At 42.4% G+C, this 23,199-nt stretch overlaps 1 protein-coding gene across 21 annotated transcripts in view; it reads left to right on the top strand.

The window, feature by feature from the left end:
• ZDHHC8 (zDHHC palmitoyltransferase 8) overlaps positions 1-23,199 on the top strand; it is a 116,279-nt gene that overhangs the window by 87,466 nt on the left and 5,614 nt on the right. For 18 of the 21 annotated variants that reach the window (XM_023937497.2, XM_086856187.1, XM_086856198.1 and 15 more), the window contains 9 exons: positions 3,622-3,743; positions 7,048-7,205; positions 10,348-10,520; positions 11,706-11,808; positions 15,085-15,176; positions 16,790-16,922; positions 17,752-17,869; positions 18,569-18,678; positions 21,590-22,626. In XM_023937497.2, the coding sequence (XP_023793265.1) occupies positions 3,622-3,743; positions 7,048-7,205; positions 10,348-10,520; positions 11,706-11,808; positions 15,085-15,176; positions 16,790-16,922; positions 17,752-17,869; positions 18,569-18,678; positions 21,590-22,626 (2,046 nt within the window). The remainder of the gene's footprint in view (positions 1-3,621; positions 3,744-7,047; positions 7,206-10,347; positions 10,521-11,705; positions 11,809-15,084; positions 15,177-16,789; positions 16,923-17,751; positions 17,870-18,568; positions 18,679-21,589; positions 22,627-23,199) is intronic. The other 3 variants (XM_086856201.1, XM_086856199.1, XM_086856200.1) reach the window with 1 other exon arrangement.

The raw sequence follows: 23,199 nt of genomic DNA, 5'->3' as shown, positions 1-23,199 counted from the left end.
ATAGGTGAACTATAATTGTAAGACACAAACATGTCTTGCTACAAAGCACCAGGCAAAAAAAAGCAGAAAGGATTATTTGTTGTTTAATTTAGCAGAGGAAGGCAGCTGATCATGCTAAGTCTATCTGACACCTAGCAAGTTGTGTGATCCTATTTGTTAATCTTTTTAACTTTCTGTTTTATTAGGATAGGGTTTCAAGAGCAAATAGGATAAATGAGATTAAATCTGTCACCCTGAATTACTCTCCACTGAGTTATGAACAGAATCACTCTATGTCAGAGAAGTGTAATTATAAGGGAAATGCTGCCTGTGTAATTGTGTGCTTTGTTTGGAAAAATTTGAGATCTGTAATTATCCCCAGTGTGCCATAGTGGCACTGGCTGTGAATTTCTACAGTAAACAAAGCCAAGGAAAGTTTCTCTTTGGAGCAGCCCTTTACTCAGTGTGGCTGGTACCTGCAACAGTAGCAACATTACCCTTCAGGTCTTCTGGTCTAAGTCAGGTTTCCAATTAATTTGGAATAGGACACACATTGTACAGTTACTTTTAGAGAAAAATCTGATGGTGCTCCAATGGAGAATTATACACTGGTCTTGGCTCCATTTAATTCATATAGCCCTATAAAAGTTGTGGTACCCTTCCTGCTGTATAATTCAACTGTGAGATGAGCTGAAGACACAAAACTGTAGCCTCTTGAAATTTTGGGTTCGCCAGCCAAAGAAAGCTTTAAATCATATGTGCTGTTTGTTTGGATTTGCAAGAACTTCTGTTAGGAAAAAGGAAAGGAAAAGTTCAGTTATATTTGTTCCTATATAATAGGCATAATTGCTGCTGTCAGTAGATCTCCTGGAAAGATAACATACACAAAGTAAAAAGAAACTCACTACGGGTCCTGCTTCAACACTTCTGCAGCTTTCTTCTTGAGGCAGAGGGGCAGAAGCCAGGCTTTTACATGATGGATTGGTGATAAAACAACCTGCTAGGCTCAGATTAGAATTTCTGTTATTTTGCCAAAAATTATATGTGCATTAGTGGAGAGGGGCAGGCAGGCTGCATCATTTTGGTGAATCCTGTTGGAAATTTTATTTTCTTTTTTAGACCTTTTTACAGTTATGAGCCAGGACTTGATCTCCACATCTGTTGTTATTGGCCAGTCTAGTTTACAAATGAGGCCCCTTTTGTCCCATCTAATTTTATGTAATCTGTGATGCTGCATAACAATTCTGGGAAGAAGAAATGGAAGGATTGTGAACTGACCTTGTGGCTAGTATGTACAGTGACTCACTCTGTCCTTTCTTTCAACTTCTATGAAGTCTTTTCAGATACACTGTTTACCCATTAAATGAGCTGTGCAGTTTATTCTATAGCTAAAATTCTTCCTAATATTTTGATATATTTTTTGGGAACATGACAAAATAAATCACAAATGAGAATGTTAAAAAATGCTTACATTAATCATCTGAGACAGTCTCTCTCATTATAATCTTGTTCAGAGTAACTAGTTAAATTTAAGAAAGGGTTTCCTGTCCCTTGATTTGCCAACCTACGTGACTTTACTGCCGAGGACATCTCTCCTCCATGCTTGACAAGCAATGGGTAACTTCATCATCTTTCTCTGTGTAGGCAGTTACTTCATGGGAAGAAATTAAGTCAGTCATGCCCATTACTGAATCTAATTTTACTATAATTTAGAGGGAAGAGCTCTTCCCTGAGTAGAATTGATTTTATAACTGCTTACTTCAGGATTTATTTTGCTATCCTCCAAAGGATGTGGCAGAAACTGTTGTTAGTGACAGGCCTGCAGCTTGCTTGGCAAGGTCACTGCAGCAGCACCTTTCCTGGCAAGTGAGAAACTTGTGCCTTTGGTTTTCAATCATCAGCAGCTGCTCTGAGGCAAACTGAGCAAGGCAGCAAGTCAGTATGACCTCGCTACTTGTTGAAATTCCACCTTTTGGGAAACATAAGGTTCTTAGGGTAGGTACCTCATAGGGTCAAGCTATCTTTGGCTGATTTTTTTTTCCTTCTCCCTTAGTCAGCCTGGAGGTTTGGCCCTGGCAAAAGACGTGTCTTGCTAATGGCTTTACAGTTCATTCACCCTGGGTAGGACTTGTCCTTCTTTTCCTCACTCCAGGCTGAGTGAAGCGCACACAAGGAAAGGTCCTTTTAAAAGCAGTTTGCAGCAGTGCAGTGGTAAAGGCCAGCTGTGAAGAGGTGGGGAGTGCAAAACAATCTCTTTTTTGCCTGCCCACAAAGAAATGGGAGATGAAAATGTGGTGACTTTCTAACAGTGGCCACAAGAGCACGTTTGACAGTGTCCCTTGAAGGTCAGTAACACCATTGTCAGCTGTTCAAAGCAGTTTGTTGGTAGCAAACCCAGTGCAAATTCATGGAAGAAGGCTGCTTGCTTGTTGCTGTTTTCTCCTTTTTTGCACAGGCTTCAGCCTGGCAGACAGTCAGATCCAACTGTAGATGTAATGCAGGCAAAATACCAGAATACATGGGCCAGTGTGTGATTTATGCTAACAGCAGCAGGCGTTGCTGAATGCCTGCCTGCTCAGCAGCCTTGGAAGAGTCCTTGGCCGTCAAGACACGTGGAAATCTAAGGAGCAACTCAGTGAGGGGTCCTTTTTTCAATTACATACTTTGACCCACATTCTTCCTTATTTATATTTGCAAGTATGATGAGATTGATCGTATTTTTCTCCTCAGGGCCCCTGTAACACCAAACCTCCTCCTGCAGACAGGAGAAACACATTTGGTGGGGTGTTCAGAGGTTGTGAATGGCTGAGTGAATGCACATTGCTTTTTATTTGGTGAAGCTGCCTGTAAGGCAGGCTCTTTTCTGCCTCATCATGCCCTTCTCTGCTGGTGGGAAGTGTTCTTTGCAGTTTGAACAATTTTCCTCTAATTAACAGGCATTTCCCCATCCTCTTTCCAAAGTCTCCTACTCATTCTCCTTTACCCTTTATGTTCAGTTCCTCTCAGCCTCACTGGGTAAGCAGCAAATCTTTCTGGTGCTTCTGAACATTGTTCACATGGCATATGCCATCCACTTTCTTTTTGATACTGCATTTTCACATTCTGCAGACACCTGCAAAGCCCATCCTTGGTCTGACAAAACTTTCCCCCAAGGAGAGGTTTTGTAGTGTTGGTTCTGAGTGTTGAAAACCATGGAAACTTAGTGAGAAGAGAATGTGATTCTCATGGCCCCTGCTTTGGGGATCAGTGGTTTGAATCCCATTGTGCTTTACACCAGGGAAAATTGAAAGTAACCCCAGCTGCAAGAAGGCTGTAGAGAAGGTAGCAGAAATGAAACAATGGGATGAAGCTTTTACAGAGAGTAGTAAAACGCCAGGTTGCAGATAAGGCAATCGGCTGGCAAAGCCCTGTGAGCCCTGTGAACAATCGGTGCTTTCTGTGCTCTGGAACAAAGCAGCTTTACAGAGGGTGTTGCAGTGATCACTGAAACTGGCTCCGTGGAAATTTCTGTTGCATTGCAAATTCAGCCTTGCTGCATGGCTGGGGGGGCCCAGAGTACTTCTCTGTGTGATGGTAGTGAGTGGGAAGAAACAAAGTGTTACAGCTGAAAGAGCGCTTACCCATAACTTTTCTTCTCCACAGGTGCCCCTGGTTGACAAAAGCCATCTCCCCAGCCATCCCAGTTTACAATGGACTCGTTTTCTTGTTTGTACTGGCAAACTTCAGCATGGCAACTTTCATGGACCCTGGAGTTTTCCCACGAGGTAACAGAAATGGGAATGTTGCGGGGGCTGGGGAGGGGGGCATTGAAAATCCAAGCCGAAGGAAGTGCCATGTGGCCAAACACACAAGTTGATGATTGATCTTGTAGACTTTATTTATTTCTTTACTATACTTGACTGTCAGTAGGGGAGGGATGGAAGTGAAATGCTGGATACCCTCCAGCTCCCTTCTGAGCTCCTGGGTGTCCTTGCACTTGCTCAGACTGGCACTCGAGGGCACAGGGTTGTGTAGAACGGTTCTCCTTGCATAGCTGTCCTGAGTGATGTGATTTTGATTGCTATCCCCTGTGTCATGCTGGCACACTGGATTTAAGTCACTGTCTTCACAATAGGTAGCAGAGCGTGGCAGAGGGGAAAGGCTAAACTTTCTGAAACAGTTTCATCAAAGCAGTCCTTCCAGAATACCTTAAAAGAAATGCAGAAGCATTGAACACTAGAACAGATAATGATTAAGGTTTGCCTTAGTGTCTAAAAATGTGTACATTTAGAAAAATATTCCTGCTTAAATTAGTACTGATTCATAGCTGATTAAATAGGGTAGAGATCACTCAGCTTTTGTAATGGGAACCACAGTGCAGCTATCTCTTTTAACACATCCTAATGAGAGAATTATCACCTCATTTTATCTGTCTTCCAATAATTATTCACATGCAGTTTGCAGCAGAGACTGCTCTAGGCAGTCTGTCTAACCCAATGGATCTGTGCTGTCTGCAAGAAGCTGTGCTTCTTCACCTCTATTCACCAGTTTCAGTGTCTATTTCAGATTGATACCCGACAAGAACAAGGTACCAGTCCTGCTGGCTTCCCTGAATAGCAAGGCCAGGTTTCTCCAGGTAGCAGATGAGCACCTCTCTGCCATTCCTCTCAGCTGTAGCTTCTGAACCCCTGATTACGTGTTGCAGCACTCCAGTTAAGGAAATTACTGCGTGAAAGGCAAACTAAGGCAGAAGCAAGATTCAGTCACTGGTGTAAGATCAACTGATACAGTGTATAGGTGCTTAAAGCTACAAATGCTAGTGGTTTTCAAAAGAACTTAGGCAGGTGGAGTTTTAAGGAGTTTCCTGGACTTGTTAGTTTCTTTATCTCAGCAGAGATTGCAGTGGTTAATTAAACATTAAACATTCTCAGTCTGAGAATCCAGTGTGTTTGTGCAGGGCAGTTCTCTCAGAGCAGAGCTGGACATCACCAGGCCCCAGGAGTGATCAATTCTGAGTGTATTGTCAGTTCATACCTTCCTTTGGGCTTCTCTAACTTCCTTTTGCAAACAAGTTCTTAATTTTGGACTATGCATTTAAGGAAGAAACACACAGGGAGATCAAATAGAAACTTTCTCATCACCATCCCTCCCATCCCATCTCCCTTTACACAAGGGAGTCAGGAGCAAAGCAGGAAGAGGAGGAGTTCCTAAAGTCCACCCCTCTACTGTCTGTCACTTCATTTGTGGCCTTGGCCTTGCATCTCTGTGCTGTGCCTGTGCTTTGTCAGGAAGATTCTGGGAGCAAGGGAAGAGAAGAGACATGGCATTCGTCCTGAGAGAAAGTAATAGAGGAGGAGTTCAGATGTGTGAAAGAAGCAAACTGATAAGGGAGAAGATGGAAAAGACTATAAATACCAGTGCTAGGAGGAAAGAGGAGCAGATGTTATTTCAGATCACAAGTGTGCATGTGAAAAAAATCTTATCACCACCCCACGCCGCCCGCAGAGCTGCCAGCGCAAGGAATTCAGGAATTGTAGGAGTGACTTAAAATTATTACACAGTCACTGTGTTTGCTTTCTGCTGTTGAAATTAGGTTTAGTCTTCTTGGTTTTCAAGCTTCTTATCACATTTCTAATAGTTAGGAATTTACTTCAAAACCAAAATAACAATAAGCAGTACAAAACCTGAGACTCTAATGAAATCACACATTTCCTGTAAGGAAGCCACCAAAAATTTACTAGAAAAATAAGAGACTTGGCTGCTTCATGTCAGTGGATCAGTGTACAAGTATCTGTAGTAAGATACATTTCTTTGTCAATGTATTCTTCTGCTCAGGTCACTAGAAACTGGAAATAAACACATTTCCAGCTATATGATATGAGCTTACAGGTCTGGCAGATAGAATTTGGGCTGCAGAAACCCAGCCTGTTGAAGAGGAGCTTAATCAAACTTCCAGATTTGATATTCATTTTCTAAAATATTCCTTTTAGTTTGTTTGCTCTCTGAATCTTTCTGGTATGAATCAGGATTGGCTCTGTGTGAGTGAATTTCTGGTAATACACCAGAATGAATGAGTAGGAAAGGAAGTATTAAGTAACTGAAATTGGGGCTGCCTTGAAAAATCTGATTTACAGTCTAGGCTTAGACTGGCAACGTTTTTTGCTGGCTAATTATACCAACAACAATTGGCTTTCAGTATTTTTGATGTGAATCTGTTTTATACAAACTCTGTGCTTGAATTCTGCAAAAGGAACATGTTTAAATGCATGTAGGTATATATAATGTATAAACTTTTTGTCAGCATAGTCAGATTTTTTATAAAAGCTTAAATGGTTTGACTATTCCGGTATCTTGTTTTCATCTGCCCACATGTATTGCACAGCTTGGGCAGGTTTATAATGGTATTGGAGAACCTACAGACGGTATTTATAGAAGTGCCTAAGGGATTTAGTCTGGCTCTCTCTAAGAGTCCCACTGACTAGTTATGAAGGAAAATTATAGGGAATGGTGCCAGTACAGCACTCTGCTTCCACACACAAACGTTAATCCAGAGAATACTCTTGCAGATAAATACTGTAGCTGAGCCAGATCCCAAGCTCATCTAAGCGAGGGGAGAAATTCCCTCTGAAGTCAATGGAAATTGGATCGTGATAACACATCTAGAGAAGATTTAATATAGAACTGCATGACAGTAATTGATGCTCCGCTGGGACAACATTATCAAATTCTACCTAATTTGGAGCCAGTCAGCCAATGCCAGCTGCACTATAATGTTTAACCAGGTGTTAAATAGATGTGAACTTCTTAGATTTTCTGTCAGGAGGAAACAAATGGAGATCACAGGAATCTAGAATTACATCTTTTCTTCCAAGTATATATTTGTCTGTTACTGACTGGGTTTTATTTTGTGCATTTATTTTTAAAGGGACTCTTTTCTTAAACAGGGCAGAGGTGAGGATCCATCTGTCCTCTGCATCCTCCCCAGTAACGGGACTCTGCAGTGTCCCTGTGTCCCAGCCACTGACAGGATTAGCTCTTTTCTCTTTGCCCTCTGCTGTCTCCACTAACCCTCGGTTTTGTGTTGAGCAGCAGACGAAGACGAGGATAAAGACGACGACTTCCGCGCGCCACTGTACAAGAACGTGGAGATCAAAGGAATCCAAGTACGGATGAAGTGGTGCGCCACCTGCCACTTCTACCGCCCGCCCCGCTGCTCCCACTGCAGCGTCTGTGACAACTGCGTGGAGGTAACCCTGCTGGGGCTCAGGGCACTCTGGGCTCTGCCACGGGGCTGGGCTTGCACCTGCTAGTGGAAACAGGTGCTTGGGTTGCCCCAGTGTTGCAGCTCTTGGAAGTTCACAGCTGCGGCCCCGTTGGGCTCTCACTGAACAGTACCATTTGAAGCACAGCCCTCAGTTATGTGTGTTACAAATTCTACAGTGCTTGTTGTCAGCCCTGTCGCCAGCAAGATTTAAAATAAAAATTTATAATGCTGGCTGCATCTTCCTTGAAGTAGCTGAGGGATTGTGAATGTAAAAAAGGGGTGAATGGGAGAGTTGATGCAGAGTTCAAGAGAGCGAGAAATTCAGGGTGAACCATTTTAACTTGTCATGTGTGAACTTAAGGCTCATCATTTAATTTGGAGCAAACTGGTGCCTACCTTGGTGGACAAGCAGAGAAGCCACAGTGGTGTGTGAGTTCAGGAGAACCAAACTCTGAGTTGAGCAAATGGTTCTCCAGTCAGTGGAAGGAGCCCATATTTGATTCAACACCCCAGCTCAGAGCATGAACTCATTCATATTTCTAATGTTGATTGCTCTTAATTAGGGCACTTCCTTGATTTTTGATACCCTAGGATCTTGGTGAGTCACACAGGATATTTGAAAAATAACCCCTGAACAGTAAGATGTGCTTTTGGGCTATAAGCATCTCCCAGACATATAGGTAGGTACAGAGCACTGTATTCACAGCAGTGTATTGCCAAGGGAGTTTTTATTGCTGACCTAAAAATTCTACTGCTAAAGGATCATTTCTGCTGCAAAGTCTATTTTTTTTTTCAAGAGTAATATGAAATCTTTAATATGTCTAAAATATATTCAGCTGTGCCATTAAAATGAAAGGAATTACTAATCAGGAGGGGAAAAAATACCAGAGTCAGCTGGAATTCTGTATACACTACCTTTGTCCTAATCCTCTTTGCCATAAGCAAGGGAATAGAGAAAGCAGCACAGTTACCAGTGAGAGAAAGGCTGCCTGGATTTATCTTGTGTCAGTCATAGATCTAAGTTATAATTATCTGGAAGCAGTGCTGTGCCTAGTAACCATCGATAAATAGGACAAGGCTGTACTGTTTTGGAAGGCTTTAGAAGGATGTGGGATTTTAGAAGCCTGAGAGTGAGGAGCTGCCAAGGTCCCTGGGTTGAGTGGAGTAGCCACAGTTATTTGTAAGTTGTGACAATTTGTTTAGACTGCTGTGAATTGTTGGATAGAGCTGGATTTTTGGTAGGAAACTGGAATCGTACATTCCTAGTTTTAAAACATAAATGTTTTCACTAACTCAAGATCCTGAGGATTGTTTAGATGATGGTAAATTCTCAGTTGTCCTATGGATTTTCTTTCTTCCACCTTCCTGGTGGTTCAGCATAAAAATTCATTTTGAGGAAATGAAGTTTCCTCAGAAAAAGATTGCCCAGTGCTCACTGGTATAAACACTTAAAGTTTCATGCTGATGTAAAGCTTCCATGGGAGTCAGTTCTGCAGCAGAAATGAAAATTGGAGGGAATCCAAAAGGAACTGCATAAAATAGCAGAAGGCAAGGTGACTCTGGCTAGCCTTCAACAAGTTCTATTGATAGTCAGGTCAGTTGAACGTTCCCTATTTTTCAGGTGCACAAGTACGGAGCTCTGCTTGTAATTATATTATTACTGCTGTGGTGGAATGTAGGTGAAAAGTGTTAATGACTTCTGAATCAATAAATCATGGCCTTAAACATGTTTTATTGATTCTTGTGATGCTTATTTCCCACTCACCTGTCATATTCTAGAAGAGCTTTGAGACAGCAACAGGAGTGACTCTGCTGGCTTTCCATATAGGATCCACTCAGGGTTGTAGTTCACATGTTTTCACTTTCATTCTAGAATGTACAATAAAAATTATTTTCCCAAATATAAAACTTTTGAACCAATTTGATAAAAGATTGAATGAACAGCAAAAGCAGACAACACTTGTAGAAACGTATTAAAACTTAAAGCACACTGTTACCAGAGGGACCCAAAAATGAATCTGTGAAAAAAGTAGTCAGATTTTTGTTTTCTTAACTGAAATGTTTGCAGTGAGTTCTTACATAGTTTCATAATCCATAGGTATTTTGGGCTTCATACAGCCAGATTTGCATAACAGAAAGATGGTACGTCAGCATTTCAGATATAGCCTGAGATGGTCTTAATATTTAAGTTGCCCATGTCATTTTCTAATGTGCTTTGAGAAAGCTCTAATCCATTTTTTGGTATTTTGTAAATTTTTGGTAAATGCGTTGTGCAAAACTTAGAAATACAAAACGCCCTGTGTCATCATTGAGCAGCGCTTAAAAATAGCATTGCCACAAAGCAAAGAATAAACAGTTCATTTGTCGGCACAATGAATGTGTAATATCTGCTCTGAGGAACGCAGAGGTAAGGAGGGTTTATTTCTTGCACCTGATCTTGTCTTCACGTCAAGAATAATCCCATTGGGGACAGTGGATTTACATGCTTACAAAACTGTAAAGGCACTTGGAGGGTGTCTGTGGCTCTGTGCCCTCATTATTAAATCTCCTGTTAAAAGGGATCTGACTTTGTGAGGGACTTTGGACTCGTGACTGAGACAAATAGTTAGATTTGCATTCATAACTTAATGAACCCGTGCAGAACTTTGCCTGTGTCTGATCCAGCTGTTGCTTTTCTTTGTGACCTGCTTGGTAAAAAGATACTTCTGTAATGTTCATTGTTCAAAGTGGACTCATTTCAGTATAAATACCAAAATGTTGGACAGGGAATTCTGCAGCACTATTGCATCTTCAAACCATTTTAGGTTATAACAACTTCATTGTAATTGATTCATGCTAAGAATGATAAGAAATTAGGGCTTCTGCTGCTAGAAGATAAATAGCCTGTCCTTTATTTTTAATATATCCTCTCGTCAAACTTTATAAACACTCAAGTACCTCTCCATTCATGGATAGAGAAACAATTTGGTCCTAAAAAGTCTTATAAAGGACAATCAAGAATTTTGTAAAGCTGCAGAACTAGTCTGACGTAATTTTATGTGACAGTGGTTCAGATTCATCTCTAAGGCAATGTATTTTCTTTCACTGTTTGGATATTTTTCCCTATCTCTCCCTTTCTTTACAAGGATTTTGACCATCACTGCCCATGGGTCAACAATTGCATAGGACGGAGGAACTACCGCTATTTTTTTCTCTTCTTGCTGTCCTTAAGTACGCACATGGTTGGAGTGTTCACCTTTGGGCTCATCTTCGTACTAAACCATATGGAAAAGCTGGGAGCAGCTCATACTACCATTACGTATCCTTCCTTTTGGTCTTTCCAGACTCAAAGTGACTGAGGAAAATGTGCAAGAATGAATCTGAATATTTGTACTCTGGGAGCTGGCGGAGCCTCTCCTGATCCCCCACAGCTCTCCTCCTGTAAATGCTCAGTGCAGGTTTTCCTCTGTTCCCGTTGTGTGTGAACATGGATTGCTCCAGAAACTGTCCCTGACCCTTTGTCTTTCTCAATCTTTGTCATGACAACGCAGCAGAAGGATGAGCTGCCTCCCTGAATTTCACTTTCAGCCAGGTGTAGCTCTCAAATGCTGTTTGCCATATTTAAAACTCTGTTGCTGTATTTTGGAGCAGAGTGTGCTCTGGAAGAATCCCACTGCATGCTGGTGTAACACATGAACCGCTGGCTCTGAGGGGTGACACTGCTCTGGACAGATCAGTGCAGAACATTCTTAACAAGGCAGAAAGGTAGAGCCAGAATCACTGAGTTCACATTACTTTTTAACCATTCCAAGGGTGAGGACCCAGACTAGGAGCAGACAGACTTAACCTTGAGATGAAATTTAGTTAGACCTTGCTAAAGGTCAGGGGCACTCTACTCTGCACTCATGAGACCCCACCTGGAGTGCTGCACCAACACCAGAAGGACGTAGAGCTGCTGGAGCAAGTCCAGAGGAGGCCATAGAGATGCTCAGAGAGCTCAAGTCCCTCTGCTCTGGACACAGGCTGGGAGAGTTGGTGTTGTTCAGCCCTGAGAAGAGAAGGCTCTAGGGAGACCTTCGAGCCCTTTCCAGTGCCTAAAGGAGTTCCAGGGAAGCTGAGAGGGACTTTGGACAAGGGTCTGAATGAAGGAATGAAGGGGGAACAGCTTCAAACTGAAAGAGAGCAGGTTTAGATGAGATTCTAGCATGAAATTCTTCACTGTGAGGCCCTGGCACAGGTTGCCCAGAAAAGCTGTGGCTGCCCCATCCCTGGAAGTGTCCAAAGCCAGGCTGGACAAGGCTTGGAGCAACCTGGTCTAGTGAAAGGTGTCCTTTCCACAACAGAGGACTTGGAACCAGGTGATCTTTATGGTCCTTTCCGACCCAAACCATTCTATGACGTTATGTGACACTCTCCTATTTTTTTTTTTTCTCCTTTTCCTCTCCCTGTCTTTCACTGACTCTTTCCCTTCACTCATCCCAGTTTCTTTAACTCTTTGATACAGAATGGCTGTCATGTGTGTGGCTGGGTTATTCTTTATCCCAGTCATTGGTCTCACTGGCTTCCATATTGTTCTAGTGGCCCGAGGGCGCACAACGAATGAACAGGTAAGAAGCAATCCTTTCCTATGTTTGTGGCTAAGGTGTTGAGGTGGAAAGGAAAATCAGCAAGTCAGCTTGGGTAAAGCAAAAGATGGTCCAAATCTTACCAATAATGCTCTTATTGGGGCTTTTGTGAAGATCTAGGAAGATTACCCAGTTTTATTTTCAGGGGTTTTTTAATACACTGCAGGCAAAGGTTTCCCTTTTTAAATAACCACAGAGTATCACCCCAGGCATATTTATTATTTAAAATCTACTCATGCCCTTGATATAGGTTTTATGTGGTGAGTACCATCAACCCCAGAAGTTCAAACTTCATGAGTCAGACTGAACAATCCATGAGATTGAGTGAAAGAAAGAAAGGAAATGATTAAATCATTTGCCCTCTCTCCTGGTATTTTGAACTCCCCCAGCAAGCCCACACTGCCCATAATAGGGTCTGAGTTAGCTCTTTGTCTGCCTCTGTGTCTCTCTCTTGTTCTCATGCATATGAACACACACACACACACACACACAGAGCTGTTGGACACAACTTCCCTTGCTTCTCCAAACCAAGTGCCAACATGACACCTTGTGCCAAAAAGCCTCTAAAACTCCAGTTCCCCTGCAGTTACTCAAATGTCCATGATCCATAGTCCCTGTGGTTGATGCAGATGGCATTCATGTGCACATTAATGGTTTGTTGTGGGTGATAGAGATCAGTGTGATGGGATCATTAACAGGCCCCTGCCAACCCAAGGGACAGTTTGCAGGTGTGGCACTGGTCTCAGCCCTCATCCCAAGGCTCATGAACTCTGTGAATTCCGCTGCTTTACCCTTTCACAGCTCCAGCTTCAAAGTGCCCCTCATTTCTGGGCTTTTTTCCCCACCATGCTTCTTTTCCCCTGAGGTTTGGGGGCTATTCAGATGGGTTTTTGCTGTCCTTGCACCCATGGGTGCTCTGCAGCTCCCTCTGAGCTGTTTTGGGTGTCCTGGGGGCTGATGGCTCCATGCTGTGGAGCTGTCTGGCTCCTGGGCAGGCTGTGAGTGTTGAAAACATCTGTCTAAGGCCAGACCTTCATAAACTGAGATGACATTGTCTCCATCCCACAAGAGACAATAAAAACTCTGATCCAGAAGAGTGTGGGAGGTTTACATAAGCAAGGAATCTGAAGTCATCCTGAACTGTTGCCTAACATGGCCTTTGAACAAAGCAAGCTTCCATAGCTGTCATCTTCAAATGCTTTTCTCTGTCCTGCTCAGAATCATCTACTCTTCATTGTAAAATTGATTTTGGCCAAGTATTAGGTTTGATAGTGCTAACAATAGTAGGATGAAGCACAGGGCATTTTGGTATCATAGCCCAAATTGTGGTTTGCGTTAGACTTCTCTTAGTGCAGTGATATAAACTCTCCATGAAAGTTTCAGGCTGAAGAAGAAGGAAAAATTTAACTTTAAAAACCATAAAATTTAACTTCACATCTCTGTGGCTGCACTAAAATTTAGAAAGGTTGAGAATTTTTCTGTGATCAAAATAACTGTTGGAAAATATATCCTAGCTAGGTTTGGTTTCCTGAGCTACCAAACTGCTTGAAATTTAATTCATCTTCCCATGCCATTTTGAAACTTAAATATAATCTGGTCGTAATTTCTGTTTAGTCATATATAGCAGTTATCTGTAACTGGAGGGTGGATGTTCCCAGCCCCGAGGTCCTTTCCGAGGAAGCATATCTAAGTAGTTAGAGCACCAGACCAGGAGAGATGGATGTGATATCTGCTCCTGGCTTTGCCACTGTTCTAAAATATTCTCTTTTCTCCTGCAGCCTCAGTGTTGATTCTCTTTTCTCACACTGGTAGTTATCTACTGTCAGCTTTCCAGTTGGAATATGCTCAGCTTATCTTGTCCTCTTTTCCCAGTACATTTTGTAGGCCAGTGGTACAGACATTTTTGTGGTTTTACTGTAAATTTTTGGTATTTATTAATTCTGGAGTTTGCAAGTTCTGAGCATTCAGAGTAGGCAGACTGTGATTGAAAAGTGCACAGTGGCTGGGTTTAGATGTTTCTGAGATTTCTGAATGCCTCTGAAATTCTTTTATAGAATCAAAATAACCCATAACCCAACATCTGCTCATATCCTGGTATTTTTAGTTCCTGAATAGAGTAAATAAATACCCTTCCTTCTTAGACTGCTTTCTACCAGTGGATTTCGAACTACTTTAGAAACCAAACTGATATAATTAGTACTGTTATCTGTGAGTTGGAGAAATTTTATTTTCATACTGTGTTTGAGAAAATGGGCACAGAGATATGAAATGTTTTGCCAGCATCTGGCACAAGTCAGTGTGAGCCTAGGATTGAATGCAGATGTGTCAAATGTCCCAGGACTGTGTTTTCATCAAAAGGTTGCTCTTTCAAATCTCAGAATTTCAGCCTCTCTCTTTAGGCCTCTTAAAGAGCTTTGTGTTATATCAACAAGGCCAGCATAATATACTGCAGAATCATTTAATTGTTATTTTACATGCAAGTTATTACAGTATTTCTGGTACTCTGTAAACTTGTTGCTAGATCAGAACTATGAACTGATTAAAATACTTTACTTGCAAACAACATCAGTAATGTTTTTAATGGCAACCACTATTAATCTCCCTGGCTTTATTGGTATTTATCCCCATATGCTGACTTTCAAGTATCTGCCTGTAGAGTACAAACTCTTTAATGATTATGAAGCCTTGAATGGATCCTGCCAGTCTAATGAGGCTTGGCTTTTATTAAACCTGCTCATTTACAAGCAAACATTGTAATCACCAGGGAGTTCCTGGCACCCTCCCACATAAGGCGGTGGTTTGTACTGATTGCTGCTCAGGATGGGATCTGAGAGAGAGGAAACATTGCTGTCATCCAGCATTTGGGAACGTTGATTTGACATTGCTGTTGGTTTGGAGGTGACTTGCCAAGGCAGAGGAGGGGAAGTGACGGGAATGAAAGAGACCACAACAGGATGTCTGGCTGGGAGCAGACACAAATCCAATGCAGGAGTAGCATGGAGAGGTGAACACATCACTTTGCAACCCAGTCCCATTCAGCAGTGTCCTTTTGGGAAGGATCTTGAGTTGAGTGCCTCCTAGCTGGAATTAGCTGACAGAGGTGGTGTGTTAGAGCTGGAGGGAAAAAATGCAGCATTCAAAGAAAAATGATCTGTTTGGAAAGGACAGAAGGGTCAGACTTGTTCTTGGCTTTCTGAGGCCTGGATGATGACTTTTACATAACCTGAGGTTTGAGTGCTGTCCTGAACATGTTTCCAGGTGACAGGGAAATTCCGTGGGGGTGTGAATCCTTTTACCCGAGGATGCTGTGGAAATGTGGAACATGTGCTCTGCAGCCCCTTGGCTCCCAGGTAAGAGAAATGGTCTCAGTTGGGAATGAGGGAACAAGTCTAGTTGTTGGGACAGGGGAAGAAAATGTGCTTGGCTGGGCACAAAAGCCAAGGATCATTGATGGAATAAGAGGAAAGCAAAGCAAAACAGTCCTGAAGGGAGAGTTCTGTGATAGCTGCTTCCCTGTTGCATGGCTGTAACCTGTAATTCACCACCCTTATCCCAGAAATATTTTTCTGGAATGAGTTTGTCAAATTATGTTGAGCTCACACCCTTCAAGCTGTCTTCACCAGCTTGTTTATCCAGTGGATTTTAGTAGCAAGGTAAATATCCATATGTTATCATATTTTCCACACAACTTCTTACACTGTACAGGCAATGTTCAGTCTGCCAGAGAAAAGGAAGCTAAAATCAGCCTTTCTCCTTAAGACTTAAATCTAATTTAAGGCTGCTGTGGTTTTCAATCTCACTGCCACTTTCATTATCATGAAACAGATTATCAATGAGGTCTACATCACAGAACTTGAGATTTATTTATGGCTTTCTATTTTTGGGGAAATGGATTTATCATTTCACATTTTGAAATCAGGATCTTAATGTAGTAGATCAGATGGACTATAAATAATTCTAGGTGCTGAACTATCCAGCCTGAAAACATGTTCATAATCTTACTACAAGACTTACTTGAGCCTTTTTGGGATGTTGAACAATTCCAGACCCTGACACCTGGTTTTTTTTTCCTCCTTTGTTATACAACAAATAAGTCCTAAAGGGCTGTTACATGTGTTAAAGACACTGGAGTAGTTGCTTTCCAAACCTTCCAACACATGAAAGTCAGGTCAAGGTGGATGAAAAGAGCTGGGTATTAAATGATGTGAGACACTTCTGTTAAGAGAAGGGTTGTGAGTACCATCATCATGGCTATTCACAGAACATTTGTGTTTTGTGAAGACCTGTTCAGATTGTCCTGTATATTCAAGGTCCCTAAGCCATCACTACTAGAATGCCCTGTTCACCACATAAAGCAGAGAAAGCTGGTGTGTGTATTGGTATTTAGGCATTGTACAGCCACTGGGCAATTGCACTTAGAGAATTCTATTTCACTGGAGAGAAATTAGATATCTAAAGTCAGCCATTTCCTCTTAGATTTTTTCCTTCCTATAGAGTTGTCAGTCTCTTTTACCTCCATTTAGCTGAACACTAAACATGGTACAGAAACAAGTCACCATGTGGTAAGTTAGAACTGTCAGCACATCATCTTCTCCATGGTAATTCCACATGTGCTGGGTCTTGTTCCCCCAGTCACTGACTCCCACCACATGGCAGCTGTTTCATATTAACTGGGATGATCTAGTCAGTCACCTCTTTTGGTGGCAGGTCTCTCTTGCTCTCTTCATGATCTTGTCCATTAGTGCTTCAAAAATTGCTGATTTTTTTAATACATTATCTCCTTTCGCTCACTAATATTTCTTTTTAATTATTGCTGCTTAGTTATTGCATATGTTGAAACAAATGGAGGTTCTTACCTAGATTCTGACACATTCTTAAATCATAGCCTGGAAGTGGGAAGATTTTTAAGCCTTGTTCTTAGGTTACTGTTTATTTTAATGATGACTGTTGCACAATTAATCAGGTATGTGGTCGAGCCCAAGAAAAAGCAAGCTGTGAGTGTGAAGCCTCCTTTCCTGAGACCTGATTTGTCTGAGCGACAGATCACAGTGAAGATCAGTGACAACGGAATCCAAGCCAACCTCAACCGGAGCAAGGTGAGGAAATCTCCAGGCTCTGCTTTTGAAGGGCATGGATTGAGCATTATCAAGCCTGGGAATGAGTCTGTCATTGACAAATCTCTTTGAGATGATGCAGAAACTAGAGTTTGAGTCCTTTGCAAGTAACACATGTTCAGTAACAGGCAGCTCTAGAATGGAATGCTGCTGGGCTTCTTTTGGAAGAGTTGGCTGTTCTTTGCAGTGGTTATTTTCTGTTCCGAGACCTGTCACCTCTTGGTGTTCAAATTAATTTTAATAAACCCTTCTACCACCAGACCAGGTCAGCTGATCTACTTCAAAGAATGTTCTGAGCTTCCAGGCTGCAAGAAGGCTTGTGGTCCAGGGCAAGGAATATTGACTCAGAAGCTGATTTCTCTCCTCCTCTCTTTTCAGTTTCTCCTGGCTTGAATAATAGAGAAGGAATTGTTTAGTCCCATAAAAAGTGGTGGATTCAAAGGAAGCCAGCTTGCAAGATTTTTGTGGCTAGTTACTTCCTATACACTTTGGATAGTTACTTGCTGAGAGCTACCTGGAAAGTTGCTGAAAAATGCTAGAAAGCACTATTATCTTCTACCACATATTAATTAACATGATGATTATAGTACTTAGCGTGCCATGTAGACCAGGATAGTGCATTTGAAACTCTACTGGCTGGTTATGACAATGTTAATTTTACATGTGACAGTCCTTGCCTGCAGTGGATGCAAAATCCTGTTTGTCATTATAGGTGTTGGTAGTTCTGGTTCTCTGGTACATCCAGCACTCTGCCACATGCTGTTATTTAACCAAGTTGCATGTAATGATTGATTTTTTGGATAATTTTCAGTCTAAAATCAGCCTGGAAGGTCTGGAGGATAAAAGTATGGATCTGCAACCACCTCTCCCACCCAAAGGAGATCCAAGCAAGTACTCTGAGCTGAAAGGGCAGCTGGGCACAAGTGAAGGTATAGTTGCATGATTGGTGTTTTATTTTTATTAATAAGAAACTATTTTAGCCTCCTTAAAAGGTTTCTCTTATTCTTTCAAAACATGGGATCTGAGTGAAGGCTTTTTTTTCTATTTATAGGATTTCCAGACTAGGGGAATTAAGAGCAGGAAAGGGAGAGAAAAGCCAGCTTGAAGTGATTCATTCAAGCCTAGGTTGAATATTTCATGTCAGTTTTGCAGAGTTTATAAACTCTTTTAAACCCCTTCTTAAATCAATTTTTAAATGAAAAATATCTAAAGAATCAGAAATATTAGCATGAAATTCTTGGGCATTGCAAACTGAATTATTTAATTTCTAAGAATGTGAACTTTATGCTTTGGTACTATTAAAATTATTATTTTTTATTTTTTTTTAGACAGAGCTAGTACTATTTCAAATCACACAAAATTTCTACTCACCAAAATGTGTCACCCTACTCAATAGATTGTGCCTTGTTCCTTCTTCTCTGTAGATGGCTGATCTGGCAACAATGTGCTCTTACTGCCATAGGGCCCCCATTGATTTTGGTGGAATGCTACACAAAAGTACATCAAGTTTTATTCTCTTCAGAACAGATCCATTTGCAGAGGACAATGGATGGCAAGGAATTATGGCTGACAGCTTTCTGTCCACACACATTGTAATAGAAAGTAATTTTTTTTTTTTTCTTTTCCAGAAGGTGGCCTCTCACCCAAACTTATCAGCCCTCCTACTCCTGCCATGTACAAATACCGACCAGCTTTCAGCAACAATCCCAAAGTCCACTACCACGCCACGGCCGAGCAGGTGAGAGAGCCCAGGAGCTTCTGCTCCCAGCTAACACAAAGCAGTGTGGGGCAGAGGATGGATTCACTGCAGGGCTCTAGTGAATGTCAGAGTGTAAAAGTAAATAACAACACTTGGCACTGTGGTGTGACAGTATATTATTTTCACTGTGCTCCTTATGGAAACATGTCTGATTTCACAGCTTCCCCCTGCTGTCATGTCTGTCCTGCTGCCAGGCGTGTGCTTCTGCTGCTCCAGTGTCTTGGCCTGATCCTGGGGTGCTGAGAAGTGTCACCTCCCATTGCCTTCTCCTGGCAGAGGTGCCATCTCACATTCCCTTCAGAGGGAGCTGGGCATGCTGAGTGCTTCTCTGGATCAGACCCTTTAGCCAATACTCTGTGTATTCACTGATTACTCAAGATGTCAGCTTGCAAAATAGAAAGAACTTTTAAAGCATCCCAAGAGGTATTTTAGTGAAAATTAAGAGAAGACTCCTCATGTTGGACATTCCTTAGCACCTATTCAGTGCATTTGGGTCATATGGAAAAAAAATACCTTTCTAACACTTGGCATCATTTTCACCCATCAAGAAAACTGAGGTCCAAACAATTAGACAGATTTGCTGTGGAATTCTGACAGTTTCCTCATTTGCTTAGAAGTTATGAAACTTATTTCTCTTGGATTTATTGCAAATATTCCTTGACCCCCAGGGCCTGAGAACAGCATTTGGAAAATCACTGGTCTAATTTGGAAATTTGCAATATGTATCCAAGTCTTCACACACCAGTGAAGACACCCTTAAAAAACACATACCACACACAGTGCAGTTTTCTCAAAATTAATTTCATCAGGTCCTTCAGTGTCACCCCTGGAATAACAAGAAGGGGGTGATAGGAAGGAGTATTATGAAAGAAGTAAGGAAAGGAAAATAAGGTAGATAAAAATAATTGACTGCAGCAACACTGTAATAAGACAGAATGTTCCTTAAATGGTGAGGAAAGCTTTTCGTGAATCCTTCTCATTTTGAAAAGAAAGATGGTGATAAGTGGAATTCCAGCTATGACCAAGTTTAAGTTTTAGTCTTACTGCAGTAATTGTCTGCAATAGTCTTACTGAGTAAGATTTACTCTCTGGATTTGTCCACTTGACAAGGAAACGAATGGCTTATGAAAGGGAACACGAGAACAACAGTGTGTGCACTGTATCCAAAAAGCTTAATGTTGTATCATTTTCATTTTATTACATGAAAAATGGCTTGACATCCAGTTCAAAATATTCTATTTACGGGCATCATCTAGCAATTTTGAGCTGTGGGAGCTACAGCATTCTGAGTCATAATGCCAAAAGTCAGGGAGCCAAGGAAGGCAGGCTTGTTGTGTTCATTGAGTGCACAGCCAGAGATGCAATATAGATACAGGGCAGGTTCTGATTAGGCATGGGGACTGGTTAGTGCTGTGAAATGATAACAGGGAGCAGCACCTTCACTCTGAGGGTTGCTGTTTCAGTCCTAACCCAAAACAGTGCTGTTGCTGTTGCTGGTGTGCGAGCTCTGGCGACTTGCTCGGTTTTATTGTAGTCACAACTCGCTAGTAATCAGCTGGGAGTATCATAAAATGGGGTTGACGTAGTGAGCTGATGGGAGGGCATGGATTTGTGTGCCAAGCCTAAGTAGGAGGTACAGAGGGAAAGAGACTGGGCTATGTGTGGAATGCCATGGTGTCTGTTCTGTATCAGTTCTTCAGCCTGTCAAGGTAATTCTGCTTTCGAGCAGTGAAAGCTGCTAGGAAAGAGGCATTGGGACACAAGGATAAGTAGCACAAATATACTTAAAAGCTACGTCATTGCTCTCATCCTCCTTTACAGGCTGTCACTTGGTGTCCTTTTTCCAGAGAAGGCCAAATTTAGCACCATGCTCTAGAAGAGAGTGAGCTGTTTTGCGTATTTCTCTATCTTCTAGCAGAAAGGAAAAAGCTTTTTAAAAAAATCTACAATAAACCAGGGGTTTGTCATTCAGTTTTTTCTTTCAATAGTTTTCCTTTAAAAGAAACCAGAGAACAAGCTGTGTCAACTGCATTTCTGATTTAATATGTGACTGATAATAATTCTTTGTTTGCAGAGCCAGTGTAGCAAATTTATTGTGCATTATGGGAAACTCTTCCTTAAAAATAACAGTGAAAACTATTTGCTCAGCACAGAATGGCATTTTAAGTGAACAGAACTGAGCAATTTTCACAGAGTAAAACAAAGTGAAGTCCTATCTGTTTTCAGAGTACATAAATAAATTATGGTCTTTGTTTCCTTCTCTGATATGGCCACTTTCTCCTACACAGGCAGTAAAAAAGACAAAATTGCTTCATTTTGTTGTCTGAATGGTGAGAAGGAGCCTTTCTGCTTTAATTAAGGTTAGGTGCCTAATTTTGAAGACCTATGACCAGAAATTCTGAATTACTGAATATTCATAGCGCAGAGTAGAGCGGATAAGAATGTGCTGGTCCCCAGTGTCTTGAAATGGAGCTCAAAGTATTTCTGTCTCAGCACACAAAACCAGACATCCCTCAACTCAAGAGCTATTTGTAGAAAATGTGAAGTGCAGTGCTTTTTCCAAGGGCAGTATCATCAGATAACAATCTGATTTACCTTGACTGAGACTTGAGTCTCAGCTTGGGTCTCTCATTCAGTGTTTTCAGTGCCCATGCATTAACTTACATTTTTACTGTCAATGTTATTTAGCACTTACTATGAATAACTCCTCCTTGCTTCTAAGGTACTAATCCATATGTTGAACAGGAGTCAGGAGATTTTCTTGTAATGAACCTCGGCTGACAGTCAGAAGGAAGACTTTCAGCTCTGTCCTTCCCATGCACTCACTGAGAGAGCATACCTGTACTTACATACCACTGGCTTTTGTTTCTCATATTCACCTCTGTTTTAGATCACCTTGCAGGAGGGACACAGTCAAGGGGCTCTGATAGAAGAGGATGGCAGAAGCCTTGATTACCAGTCTGAACCCAGCCTGGACATCCCCAGCTATCGGAAGAGCTCCCTCCACAAGACCTATCAGTCTTCCCCACTCCAGATAGATTCCTTTGCCATCAATTCACGATCCCTGAGCCTGAAATCTGCTGGCAGGAGAGGGACAGACAAAGTGCCCCTTCATCCAATGAAGTCTGAAGGGGCGGCTTCCACCCCTTACAAAAGCATTTTTTCTCCCAATTCCCTGTCAAACAGAAATGGGAGTCTTTCATATGACAGTTTGCTGAACCCCATGTCTCCCTCGGGGAGGAAGTGCATTGCCCATTCTGCAGTCAGCTCCGTCGGGTACCACTCCCCATATTTGTCAGCCAAAATGTGCCACCTCCGGGGCAGCGAGCTGCAGCGCCAGCCACCGCAAAGCTTCAGCCCAGTGCTGGGGAGCCCAGCCCCGCATCAGCGAGACCCCTCCCCAGTGCGCTATGATAACCTTTCCAAGACAATTATGGCATCCATCCAGGAAAGGAAGGAGATGGAAGAGAGGGAGAAGCTCCTCCACTCACACCCTGACTCGGTGTTTGCAGACTCGGGTGTCTATGACACGCCCAGCTCCTACAGCCTTCAGCAAGTGAGCACGCTCTCAGAAGACCCGCGCAGCATGGCCATGAGATATGGGTCCAGGGACAATCTGATGGCTGGCACCAGCTTTAGCACAAGGAACCCCATACTGCAGTCCTCAGTGTCTTCACTCTCAAGTGCAATGACAAGAGCACCAAGGACTTCCACAACCTCTCTGCAAGCTGATTTAGCCAATAATAATGTGCAGTCCCATCAAGCACTACAGGGCAGGGTGAGCAATGGCTCCTACAAATCCCCAGGCCACCAGGTCCCATCGTCCCCCACAGGGATGCCTAGGTCACCCTCTTACGGAGGCCCGAAGGCTGTGTCGTTTGTAAACACTGTGGAAATTACAGAGGTGCAATCAGTGGGAGCACAGAGGTATGTACTGCTTGAGGGGCTGAGAGCAGTGGGAATCTGCTTGCGAGCAAGGGCAGAGCGCGGTGCTGGAGGCATGGCCAAGCTGAGGTGTTTGCTGTGGGCCACGAGGGCGAGAGGTTTATGGGTGCTCTTCAGTTCTGTCACATCCCCACAGCAACCTCATGATGACAAAATGTTTGCATTTCTGCTGTACCTTGAACTGCAGGTGGTCAGTTTTGCTGTAAATTCATAGTGATACAGTGTCATAGCTGAACTGGGGAATTATTTCCAAGCTGTGAAGCAGATTATCCCTCCCCTTATACACAAATGGTGGAGCTGTTTTAGCTTGCAGAGGCTGAAGAGAGGCTGACCCAGACACTGCGTGGATACAGGGGCAGAGTTGGGATCCTACTTGTGCAACATACACTGCACTGAGGGAAACGGGCTGAGACCAGTCCTGGTGCTTGGCGCAAAGAGGGCTCTGTGTTTAGTAGTGTTGAGTGTCTATAGTACAGAAGTGCTCATAAAAGCACAGAGCTTCATGACATTACCTTAAGGCCTTGCTGCTTCCTTCCTTTCTGTGAGAAAGCGTGG

The sequence above is a fragment of the Cyanistes caeruleus genome, chromosome 18 (assembly GCF_971803275.1).
Source record: "Cyanistes caeruleus chromosome 18, bCyaCae1.hap1.1, whole genome shotgun sequence".
Classification (NCBI taxonomy): domain Eukaryota; kingdom Metazoa; phylum Chordata; class Aves; order Passeriformes; family Paridae; genus Cyanistes; species Cyanistes caeruleus.
The sequence above is the reverse complement of the archived record's forward strand: the minus strand, read 5'-3'. Positions and strand labels throughout refer to the sequence as shown.